At 38.3% G+C, this 13344-nt stretch overlaps 1 protein-coding gene across 3 annotated transcripts in view; it reads right to left on the bottom strand.

Annotated features, from left to right (window-relative positions):
• Nucleotides 1–13344, bottom strand: part of CDKAL1 (CDK5 regulatory subunit associated protein 1 like 1) — a 712749-nt gene that overhangs the window by 494958 nt on the left and 204447 nt on the right. For all 3 annotated transcript variants that reach the window (XM_050789551.1, XM_050789550.1, XM_050789549.1), the window contains one exon: nt 4553–4649. In XM_050789551.1, the coding sequence (XP_050645508.1) occupies nt 4553–4649 (97 nt within the window). The remainder of the gene's footprint in view (nt 1–4552; nt 4650–13344) is intronic.

Raw genomic sequence — 13344 nt, 5'->3', positions numbered from 1 at the left:
ACAGGTATATTCACAAGATATGAAACTATCAACAGCTAACATAAATGACATAAACAAATAGCAGTAATAAAAATGGCCTTGCATGAAAACTCTAAGGTAGATGATTAACCATAACTATTTGTTAAAAGAGAAAGGAAATATTTAACTGTAAAGTGAAATGTTTCAAGAGCCTGAAAAAAGACAAAAAGATCTTGATTCTGTACTGGTCACTGATAAATATACATCATCTAGATATAAAATTTAAACTTCATGCTAAGATAAAGGTTTTGGCTAAAACTTTTTATTCAAGACATTTATGTTTTAAAATCTGTTCTTTCTTCTCTTCCATTGTGAAGAAATTAGACAGGTTTGTGCACAGATTTTTGCCCCAAGATGGGAGAAGTACAGAGGTTACGACCACCAAAGCCGGTGCATCTGGACCCAGAGGATGACAAGCTTTATTTCTGGTTTCGATGTTTTGTTATTTTCTTTCCACGCACCATCACACGAATAACATTAATCACAACTAGGTGATTTCAGGGGAGAGTGGGACAGGTGATAATAAAAGGCCCAGAGGTCAAATAACTGCTTACCATGTATTCTCACCACACAGCCTTACTCTGCTTACTAAAATAAATGCCCCATTCCTACAGGCTGATATTGATGGAAATTAGAATGTTATGATGGTAGTAATTTCTCTCTTTATTAATATCTTCTTAAATGCCTATTCTATGAGCACTTTCAAACATGGGTAAGTACAATATAAATCCTTTAACTCAGATATGCAATAAGTAGCTTGCTCACCCAATGATCCCCACCTCATGGAAGCTTTTGATTTTACTCACCTGGGTCAATAGAATTGACACATTCTTCCTGTACTGTAAGGTGACACAGATAAAGGCTAGCAGAAGGTAAAAGCAAAGAATGCAGTTACAGTTGTTCTTCCTTCCAATTCTATTAACATCCTCCCATCATAGAAATTTTGTGAAGGAATAACATTCTTTACTCAATCACACAATACAGTTCTAACCTTCCTGCTAAAAATCGTTTCCCAAGTCACTGAATTTAAACATCTATTCTTTTTGCACTTCAGAATTGCTTTCTCTTTGTATAAAATATAATTCATTTCTTTATTTCACTGTAACTCACTATATTTCAGCAGGTTTCTAGTTTTATAGCAATTCTACAGAACAATTCTATTCAAAAGTAGGTCTCTCTAAAGATAAAATTTAGATACTTTTGCTTCCTAATTTGTAATTTGTTTTCAAAATTTTCATTTATGTGGACATAATTTTCATATGTAAAAAGTCAGTGATGATAAATAAAATGTCATATACCTGTCACAGAAAAATATGCTCCAAAAATGATATTAACAAATAATAATCTTATACTTTAATAATACTTAATGCTGGTAAAGATATAATTAAATTACACCTCTGAAATGTTAATGATAGTGTGATCCCACTTTCAGAAACTTTTTTAAATACACTAATTTTAAATTAAAAATAAAAGACCAGTGAGAGCATTAATGTATTATGTATATTTCCTACAAACTAGAAAATTCTTAAATCCAATAATTAAGAAATAGGTAAATTATGTGATATCCTTCAATAGAACACTAATGACAGACTTAAAATGGTTACAAAGCTCATGAAATAACCTAGAAAAATAAGAATACAAAATAGTTTTGAGATTACAATTAAGTAAAAGATGCAAAGGTTAAGTCTGAAGGAGATAAGCAAAATTATAATTGCATTATGGCAATAGAAATATAGATTTTATTTCTATTCACTTTTCAAAATGTGTTCTTAAGTTATTTCTCCAATTGTAAATGAACAAAATAAAATAAACCTAAAGACTACTAGTGGTAACAAAATGGGACTATGTGACAGAACAAAACAGCAAAAGAAACTCTCAACAGAGTAAACAAACAACCTACAGAATGGCAGAAAATGTTTGTAAACCATGCATCTGACAAAGGTCTAATAATCAGCATCTATAAGGAACGTAAACAAATTTACAAGAGAAAAACAAACAGCCTTATTAAAAAGTGGGCAAAGGATATGAACAGACACTTTTCAAAAGAAGACATACATGTGGCTAACAAGCATATGAAAAAAAAGCTCAATGTCACTGATTGTTAGAGAAATGAAAATCAAAACCTCAATGAGATACTACCTCATGCCAGTAAGAATGGCTATTATCAAAATGTCAAAAAATAACAGATGTTGGCAAGACTATAGAGAAAAGGGAACACTTACACACTTTTGGTGGGAGTGTAAATTAGTTCAACCAGTATGGAAAGCAATGTGGCAACTCCTCAGAGAGCTAAAAGCAAAACTACCATTCGACCCAGCAATCTCATTACTGGGTATATATACCCAGAGTAATATAAATCATTCTACCATAAAAACAAATGCATGCAAATGTTCACTGCAGCACTATTCACAATAGCAAAGACATGGAATCAACCTACAATGACACATCGGATAAAGAAAATGTGGTACACAATATACACTATGGAATACTATGCAGCCATTAAAAAAAAAAAAAAAAAAAACCAACAGCATGTCTTTGTAGGACTATGGATGGAGCTGCAGGCCATTATCCTTAGCAAACTAACGCAGGAGCAGAAAACCAAATACCATACTTTCTCACTTTTAAGTGGGAGCTATACGATGAGAACACATGGACACATCAGGGGTAACACCACACACTGGGGGCTGTTGGAGGGTAGTGAGTGGGAAGAGGGAGAGCATCAGGAAAAATAACTAACGAGTACAAGGCTTAGTACCTGGGTGACAAAATAATCTGTACAACAGTCACGTGGTTAACCTATATAACAAACCTGTGCATGTAACCCTGAACTTAAAATAGAAGTTTACAGAAAAAGAATGTCAACCACAGAACAACAAAGGTGCTGATTAAATAAAAACAAAATGTTTATCTGCCAGTGTCACAGCTTTGTGTTGGCCCTGAAAATTGGACTGACACAAAGCTATGACTTTGGCAAATAAACGCACATTAATAGCCCTGAGTGTCCTCCCTTACACTGTATCTGGAGAATCTCCTGCACATCCTAACATACGCTTTTCCCTGCACACAATGGAGGTTTAAAAAATGTTGCCATAATGTATGCAGAGAAGAGGCTTTTGCCACATTAAAGAAAGTCTGCTGTTCTCTAACTTTATTCCTTGAGATGAAATCTAAGATCAACTCTGAGCTTTTACCACATTCCATCTCTAAAAAGACTTCCAACTAGTTTCCTATTTCCCTACCATAGCAGGATTATGTTTATAGAGAAAGTTAGTCTGACATGAAAAGAGAACTCGGGAGTCCCATATTCATTTCATTCCTTAAACCAAGAGAAATCAAAATGTAAACAGACAAATGGTGAAAACAAACTAAAGTTACCAAACATTCAGGTTCTGTTTGTTGAAAGTGAGAATGTTTGTTCGAAGATTATTAAATTTGCTAGTGGGGTAAGGACTTCACAGCAGAAAACAAGTTCATTACACTGAGAACATGATACAAGAACCTGTCAGTAGTGTATCAAATAAGGAAAAATCTATCATAAAGTTCAAAGCAGATGCCAATTAATCATGCAAACTTCTTCTTTGAGCATATGATGTTTTTACACTTTTTTAAAATTAATGTAGCCTTTTTAAACAAACAATATTGCTGAGTTTATCACCTGCAGCTTCAGTAGAATGTTGGGAAGGAAAAAGCACCATCATTTGATCAACCAATACTGACTGAATATCAGCTACTTGACGGCATTTGGCAAAGAGTAATTGGCTACAAAGAACAAGAGAGAGAGAAGACAGTAATCTCCTTACTTCACAGAGCTGACTGCCTCCCCCTAAAAAAGTATGCTAACAACAGAATGGGAAGATTTTTTTCAGGCAATCAACAAACACTTATTGAGTGCCTACTATGTGCCAGGTATCATGGGAAAGGCTAGAGAAACATGGTGAGAGTTTTAAAAAAAGATTGAAAGACTATTCTCATGAGGCTAACAATTTAAATAGACAGGTGGGCTTTATTCAAAGAATTATATGACAGGTAACTGCACAATAAGCAAAGAGAAACTAGAGAAAAGAATTATGGAGGACTACACAAAGTAGGAAGAGAAGGCTTTACAGAAGGTCGTCATGTTGGAGTCAAGACTTGTGGTGGTAGGTATAAGGGAGGTGGGGCATTTGAAAAAAGGCATTGATGTACTCAGGGGCGAAAAGCAAGTAGCTGAGTGAGGTGGAAAAACTGTAATGATGTGGAAAGCGATGGTAATAGACAGCCAAAGACCAGGTTATTAAAGGATGTAAATTCCACACTATGGCTTTTTATTGTGCTGCTCTTTCTTAATGAGAGAAACTAACAACACATGTTTTTATGCTAAGGTCAAAAAGTTACACAGAAATGACAGTTTCAGGGACAATAAGGAAAATATGTTTAGGACAGCCATAAGTGTAACACAGCTTATAAATAACCTACAAATAGAAAATAAAATGTGGAGCTATTATAGGTGTTAATAATATAAGATTTTCTCTTTTTGCATCAGGTACAAGCTTACCCCAATGATACTTAGTCCCTTAAGGTAGTCCTGGCGAGGCTGGGCTTGAGGAACACATCCAGCCAGTACGATCTTCTTGTTCTCCTCTTGAGCTTTCCTAAAACATTGAAGAGAAAACAGTGTGAATTCCTTTGCTCATGGGGATACTCTTGGAAACTGTTGTTAGTGCATATTAGTTCTCCAAATAAAAATAGGCCTATCTCACATGAAACAGGATTTTCTTACCACTGGTTAAAGACCACATAATAAAACTTCTGTACAATATGTCTATTTATCATAGCATTAAAGAACACAACAGCAGTCCAACCAGATAATGCCATTCATCCGTCTCATTACAAAACAAAAAAAATTCATTATTTTTTCTTTTATTCCCAAGGATATGAATCACTCTTGAAAACCGCATTTTCCAGACAGGCAAGCTAACTCTTCAAGTAGGTTACTTATGTTAAATGTTAATGAAAATATGCCTAAAACTTAATAGACTATTTCCTAGTCTTTTGACCAACATAAAAGTAAAATATACTTAAAGAAACTGAACCAGAGACGAGTAAATAAAAGGTATAATGTCCTATGTGCTAGTAATTCGCACGTCTCCTCAGTCCTGCTCCCTAGAGACATGCTACAGTTGATTGCATATGCTTACGTCCAGACACCAGACTATCCCTCACATATGCAAGCATATATGGGAAAGTAAACTGGTGCTTTGTACATACAAACATATTTGAATGTTTGAGAAAGTATTTCTGGATTACAGAAACCTAGATGTGAAATCTACACTCAGTTGTGTAATTATTTCCTTAGTATAAATTCTAACTAACTGGGTGGAGTGGTTCACGTCTGTAATCCCAGCACTTTGGGAGGCCAAGGCAGAAGGATCACTTGAGCCCAGGAGTTTGAAACCAGCCTGGGCACCATTGTGAGACCATGTCTCTACTAAAAATAAACAAATTAGCAATGCATGGTGGGGCATGTCTGTAGTCCCAGCTACTCTGGAGGCTGAGCCAGGAGGAGCACTGAAGCCCCAGGAGTTCAAGGATGTGGTGAGCACCACTGATGATGATGGCACCACCGTACTGTAGCCTGGGCAACAGAGCAAGGCCGTGTCTCAAAAAAAAAAAAAAAAAAAAAAACTAAGAAGTAGAAATGCTGGTTCAAAACTATACATATATGGCTTTTTTTTTTTTTTTTTTTTTTGAGACGGAGTCTCGCTCTGTCACCCAGGCTGGAGTGCAGTGGCGCGATCTCAGCTCACTGCAAGCTCCGCCTCCCGGGTTTAAGCCATTCTCCTGCCTCAGCCTCCTGAGTAGCTGGGACTACAGGCGCCCGCCACCTCGCCCGGCTAGTTTTTTTGTATTTTTTTTTTTAGTAGAGACGGGGTTTCACCGTGTTAGCCAGGATAGTCTCGATCTCCTGACCTCGTGATCCGCCCGTCTCGGCCTCCCAAAGTGCTGGGATTACAGGCTTGAGCCACCGCGCCCGGCCTATATATGGCTTTTTAAAAGCCTTTCTTTACTCAAGAGAGTTCTAGCAATATGTTTGATGTGACATTATTCATTCGGGTATGTGTATATATAGCCAACATTTATTTTGTGCTAGAAGACAGTAGTGAACAAAGCAGAACTTATATCCTTTCCTAGAAATTACTCAAATCTTTTGCCCACCTTAAAATTAAATTTTCAAGTCTTTAATTCTTTTGCATGTGTATGGGTTTTGGAGTGTGTTTTGATGCTTTGTTCACCTTTATTGCTGAGTCTTTGGGCACTGCGTATTATATACCAAATTGGGTCGCTCCTCCCACCACTACAAGCAACCTCTTGGTTTCTGAAACCAACTGAGAAAGGTAAGGGTATTAGCAGCCCAGTTTTGGTAGGTATGACATTAAACTCTACTACTATAAAGTGAACGGTCTCTAAGCCTGGCACACCTTTTTGTCTTTGTCAACTTTTTCAAGAGTACAAATTCAAAACTAGATGCCAACAAAAAATTGGGCTCTTTGTGATAAACAGCCACATCAAAATTTTCTGGGAAGTACAGAGAATGATTAAATAAATGAATAGAGTACAAAATACTATTTTAACAGCACCTGCATTTCATTTCAATAGCTTCTTAGAACACTTTGATATATAATTTTTCTTCTTGGAATCCTGAGAAAGCTTGTTAACGAAATAAAAACAAATCTGACTTTGGTAGATTGCATAACACAACCAAGAGAATTATGGCCTGGCTCTGCCACCTTGTTTTACTTTTTATCAGTACCAAGCACATCATTGCATATAAATACTTTTCTTGCATTAAATGGGAAATACCTTATCAAACAAAGAAAATCTTTCCATTTTCATTAGCCATATATACAAAGAAGTTCACATCAAGTTGCTTTAAGAACTTTCATTATAACACCTAGAATCGCTGCCAAACTTCCAAGAGAGATGGAGATGACTAATAATTAAATCCAAATTTAAAAAGCTTACTTCCTATAATGCTATTCAATTACTTACTAAGCACCTCTAAGACATTATTACACTGAGTGTGTAAGAGAATACGGTAATGAAGAAGACAAGTGCCTTGCACTCAACGAGCTTATGGTTTACAATATTTGAAACATAAAAGAACATAAAAAGCACAGCACCCAGTAAGGTGCCCTTGGTGACAGAGAGATGGATAACTAACATACCACGAAGAGAAAAAGAATATGCAGAAAGGAAAACACAGGAAAAAGCTTCATGAAGAAATCTAGGAGGATTTTATTGGCAAGACAGGAGTAGGAAAAATGGAGATGGAGGCAGAGAAAGCTCAGGGCAGTTGTTAGAGCATGAACAAAGACAAGGAGGAGGAAAGCATTTCATTATATTCATAGAAATAATTTCTGTATATGGGAGAATGAGAGGCTTATATTGTAGAAAGAATCTTAAGAGGCTAGAGAGTCTCTTATTTCGTGGGCCGTATGGAAATCTCTTAAGTTTTGGTGGCAGAGTGGAACTTTGAGAACATAACACTGGTGACAGTGTAAAATGTCAATAGATTTGACATTGACATTCACCTTCTGTTTGCCCTAAATAGAAGGGGAAAAGAAGCCAGGAGGTGAGGAAATTAATTTAATACCCTAGGCAAAAGGATCAAAGAACCAGAATGCATGTGGAAGATTTTTTAAAAGATGATGATGATTAAAGAAACGGAGATTAGTTCTCCTGCTAGAATATACTTGAAAAATACCAGAGGAATCAAAGGTAATGCCAAAATTTTAGTCTAAAGTAGGGGTCAGCAAACTTTTCTTATTTATTTATTTATTTTTGAAACGGAGTTTCACTCTGTTGTCCAGGCTGGAGTGCAGTGGCGCGATCTCGGCTCACTGCAAGCTCCACCTCCTGGGTTCATGCCATTCACCTGCCTCAGCCTCCCGAGTAGCTGGGATTACAGGCGCCCGCCACCACGCCAGCTAATTTTTGTATTTTTAATAGAGACGGGGTTTCACTGTGTTAGCCAGGATGGTCTCGATCTCCTGACCTCATGATCCGCCCGCCTCAGCTTCCCAAAGTGTTAGGATTATGGGCGTGAGTCACCACACCTGGCGGGGTCAGCAAACTTTTCTATAAAGGGCCCGAAAGTAAATACTTTCAGCTTTGCCAGTCATAAGGTCTCTGTTGCAACTTCTTAACTCTGCCACCTTAGTGCAAAAGCAGCCATAGACAATAGTTACATGAATGGGCATCTAATATTAATAAAACCTTATTTACAAAAACAGGCAGCAGGCCATAGTTTGCTAATCCACAGCTTAAGAAAACAGAGAGAGAGGAAAAAAAAAAAAAAACACAACAAAGAAACAGTTGTTCCACTGGTTGTCAGAGCTGACTGAGTATTGGGATAGAAGGTAATAAATTCACATAGGACACACTGAATCTGAGATTCTAGCAATGCCCATCAAATCTCTGAAATGCAAGTTGGCTGGCTGAGAATAAATAAGGATAGATTTCAAAGTGATAGTTGATGACAGTGGATGCAGCAGTGTCAAAGTGTGAGAGAATCTAATTGAATATAAAATGTTACAGTTTTATGGAGGTGTACAAACATTTCCATAGGATCAAAAATAATAGTGTGAAAACAAAGAACCAATGATACTATGACAATAAAAACTGTGGTTAGCACTTACATAGCACTTAATCAGGGTAATAACCATTATGTAATTAGTTATGCAGAATACTTGAAAACAGTACAGCCAATATATAACAACTCAGGGACAATGTTCTCATGACATGAAACAGGTGAAGGCTTATTTTAAGGGAATAAGAACACCAAAAAATTAAAAGAAAAATTGAGGTGCATTATTAAGTAATTCACACAAGATAGCCATTGATATGGTTAGGCTGTGTCCCCACCCAAATCTCATCTTGAACTGTAGTTCCCATAATATCCACATATCGTGGGAGGAATCTGGTGGGAGGTAATTGAATCATGGGGGTCGTTTCCCCCATGCTATTCTCATGATAATAAGTTCTCATGAGATCTGATGGTTTATAAGGGGCTTCCTCATTTGCTCAGCTCTCATTCTGTCTCCTGCTCCCCTGTAAAGACGTGCTTTCTGCCATGATTATAAGTTTCCTGAGGCTTCCCCAGCCATGCAGAACTGAGTCAATGAAACCTCTTTTCTTTATAAATTACCCAGTTTCAGGTATGTCTTTATTTGCAGTGTGAGAATGAACTAATACACCCATATAACAAACCTGCACATGCACCCACTGAATCTAAAATAAAAGTTGAAATTAGTTTTTTTAAAAAGGGAAGGCCAGGTGCAATGGTTCACGCCTATAATCCCAGCACTTTGGGAGGCCAAGGCGGGTGGGTTGCCTAAGGTCAGGAGTTTGAGACCCGTCTGGCCAACATGATGGAACCCGTCTCTACTAAAAATACAAAAAAATTAGCCAGGCGTGGTGGCATGCACCTGTAATCCCAGTCACTCGGGAGGCTGAGGCAGGGAATTGCTTGAACCAGGCAGGCAGAGGTTGCAGTGAGCCAAGATCGCACCACTGCACCACTCCATCTTGGGTGACAGAGTGAGACTCCATCTCAAAAAAAAAAAAAAAAAAAAAAAAAAGAGAAGAGGTGCAGTAGCAGCTTGCCCCTTTAATCCTAGCTCTTTGAGAGGCCTAGGCAGGTGTATAGCTTGAGTCCAGGAAGGCGTTTGAGACCAGCCTGGGCAATGATGTGGAATTACATTGGCTTTGGGGGGAAAAAAAATTTCATTATTTCTTAAAATTTGGCTTTAAAATTCTAAGGCAGACCAGAACTATAATCTAAGCCAAAATCATAGCTGTCATGGAATATTAACACTATACTTTACAAGTCACCAAATAAAGTAGCAAAGTTTTAAGGCAAATTCACAGAGTATTTTTGTTCTCAACAGTCCCTTCTTATAGCTTGTTCTTTTTGTCTAGTTAGCTTTGTTCAAGTTAATAAAAGTCTTTAAAAATTTTCCTTTAAAAATGTACCCATCACAGACATATTTTTAAAACCTTTTATCCTGCAAAATATGAATGGTGATAAGAATAATACCTTAAGAATATTTAAAATAGCATTAATTTCCATGTCTTCAGATAGTCTTGAAATGCTAATATAAAAACTGAATATAAATTTAATATAATGGGTCATTTTTTCTTGAAACATATTTCTAAATAAAGATATGTACTCTTGTCTAGAGCATTACCTTGAGTAATATAGAAAACATAAAGAAGATTTTCCCTCTTGTCTTCCAAAAACCAAATGGAAGAAACAATTTGTGCAAAATCTTTTTCTTTTTCTTTTCTTTTCTTTTTTTTTTTTTTTTTTTTTTTTGAGACAGAGTCTTGCTCTGATGCCCAGGTTGGAGTGCAGTGGCACAATCTCAGCTCACTGCAACCTCCGTCTCCCAGGTTCAATTGATTCTCCTGCCTCAGCCTCCTGAGAAGCTGGCACTACAGGTGTGGGCCACCACACACGGCTAATCTTTGTATTTTTAGTAGAGATGGGGTTTCACCATGTTGGCCAGCCTGGTCTCGAATTCCTGACCTCGAGTGATCCACCCACCTCAACCTCCCAAAGTGCTGGGATTTCAGGCATGAGCCACCGTGCCCGGCCTGTACAAAATCTTAACATTCATAGTATAATAAAAAATACATAAAGATGACAAAATATCATTCCCTTATTTCACAGATGAGAAGATTAAGATTTAAGAAGATGCAATGATTGAGGCCTAAATTCCCACAGTTTCCGTAGTTAGTGCTGGAGCTGGCATGAGCACCCAAGATCTCCAGGTTCCGTGAATATCACATTTCAAAAACCCAATTGCATTCAACAATCAGAACTCGGCTGTGTTGGCCAATCTGAACTAAGCAAGTTTCAATCCTTCATTTGCACAAATGGACCTGATTGGAAACCTGGGTGGGAACTTTTGTTACAAAATGCAAGCCTCTTCATTCTCTAGAACGCACCTTTGTTTTACACTAAAGGCTGCAAATCGTTCACTGGAATAAAATCTGTTTCCTCCAAATCCCTTTTTCAGAGAACTTTTGTTCACAAGCATTCATGTTTTCATTCTACAATTTGTTCATGTATCACATGCCAGACACAAGGAAAAATAAAGATACAAAGATAGTCATTGATCTAAAGTTCACAGTTTGGAGTGAGAAGGAAGAAATATGCTTTAGAAGCCAATTTTTCGCGTAAAAGGGAAGAATGGAAGAACAGAGATGTGCAGGTGGCAAGAACAGCTGCAAGTAGCTGTGGGACAGTCATCATGCACCCTTGTCAAGAGACCCAAGGCTATCAATGTAATGCAGGAAAAGTGGTTTTGCCTTCAAGCATGACTTCATCACCCTGACTCCCACTGAGGTCCCTGAGGGACAAGGTCAGGGGCACTGGGGCAGCTGAGCAGCTGAGACTAGAGTCCTCCCAACCTACACTGCAACCTGTTACTGTGTTTCCATCTGCTTTACAAGGGCAACAAGGGTCTGTGAAAGATTAATTTGAAGGTTTTGTGGATTTTAAGGGGAAGAAATGAGGATACAGATACAGACTTCTGTGAAGAGGCTGAGGGTGTTTAAAAAGCTGGTTCACTATAGAAAGAGAAATTCAATGACACACACACACACAGTTTAAAAAAGAAACTACAGGGGGAAAAGGATGGGGGGAAAGTAAACGATGGAAAAAAGTCAAAAGGTGGTACCTGCAGAAATTAGAAAATGGTGACTGTGGCGCTTGCACAATGAGTAACGGATGAGAAGTACAGTAAAAATAAAATAAGCACCAGAGGGGCTTAACTAGCCTTATGGCTCCAAAGTGAACAAGGTGCAGACAATAGCAATGATTCCTTAGGCTTATAAGAAGATGCTTGTCAGCCAGACGCAGTGGCTCACACCTGTAATCCTAGCACTTTGGGAAGCAGAGGCGGGTGTGTGTGGTCAGGAATTTGAGACCAGCTTGGCCAACATGACCAAACCCGATCTCTACTAAAAATACAAAAAAAAAAAAAAAATTAGCCGGGTGTCATGGTGCACAGCTGCATTCCCAGCTACTCAGGAGGCTGAGGCAGGAAAATCGCTTGAACCTGGGAGGCAGAGGTTGCATTGAGCGAGATGGTGCCACTGCACTCCAGCCTGGGTGACAGAGCGAGATTCTGTCTCAAAAAAAAAAGAAAAGGAGAAGGAGATGGTTCTCATAGCCAGGCAAGATGGTACACACCTGTAGTCTCAGCTACTCAGGAGGCTGAGGTGCAGGGAGAGTTTGAGCCTAAAAGGTCCAGGTTGCAGTGAGCTTGGACTGTGCCACTACACTCCAGCCAGGGGAACAGAGCAAGACTCCATCTCAAAAAAAATTTTTTTTAATTAAAAATTAATATTTTTAAAAAGAGAGAGAAGAAGATGCTTCTGAGTCCTACCAGGCTGGCTGCTACAGGTCATCCTCCCTGGAAATCTTTCCCCAGATGCCCTGGCAGCAAGGTAAGGGGAGAGATCCTTGTCATCCTGGGAGGCTGGCTGCTGTTGGCTATGGTCTGATGGGGCTCCATGACAAAATGAATGGATGAGACTGGTTACTTATGAGTTCTGTGCCTGGGCCCATTTAACTCTAGGTAAACCTAAAAAATCAAATTCCTGAACCTGCCAAACTGAACCTTTCATACCCTGAAAATTACTGTCAACACCTATTTATGTCACCTGATAGACAGCTTGTCTCTATGACACACGTTTCCACTTCTCTACAACTGAAACTACAATCCTTCAAGATAATGAAGCATATATACTACCTAGCTTCTCAGGCTAGTGACTTAAAAGCTGTATCTAAAGCACTAAAGGCCGTAAGTTTGTTCTTTGATTTAAAAATTCAATGTCAAGTCATTTGTGCAAGTGATCCCAATCAGTTAACAGCAAGTCCATCCTTCCAGTTCTTCCCGTAACTCTTAGAATTACTTTTAACTTCTCTCACACTCAATCCATCAGCAAATCCCACCCAGAAATATACCACGTTTCAACATACCTCAGAAATAAGTCCAGGTTTAAACCACTTATCACCACCCCCACAGCTACCACCGTGGTCTAAGCCAGTAACACTTTTTCCCTGCTGCCTTCCATCTTCATTCCCTTAGACTTTGGTCTCAACACAGCAGTGGTCATTTTAAAACAGAAGCCAGAACATGGTACTCCTCTCCTCAAAATCGTTTCATATATCATCATCTCATAAGAACTAACAGTTCATAAGAATCGCCTACAAAGCTCTAACTACCTGGGCATCCCTCCTTTCTGTGTTCCTTCCCTTATCTTCTCCTACTC

Source organism: Macaca thibetana, chromosome 4, assembly GCF_024542745.1.
Source record: "Macaca thibetana thibetana isolate TM-01 chromosome 4, ASM2454274v1, whole genome shotgun sequence".
Classification (NCBI taxonomy): Eukaryota; Metazoa; Chordata; class Mammalia; order Primates; family Cercopithecidae; genus Macaca; species Macaca thibetana.
This window is presented reverse-complemented; position numbering and strand designations above follow the sequence as displayed.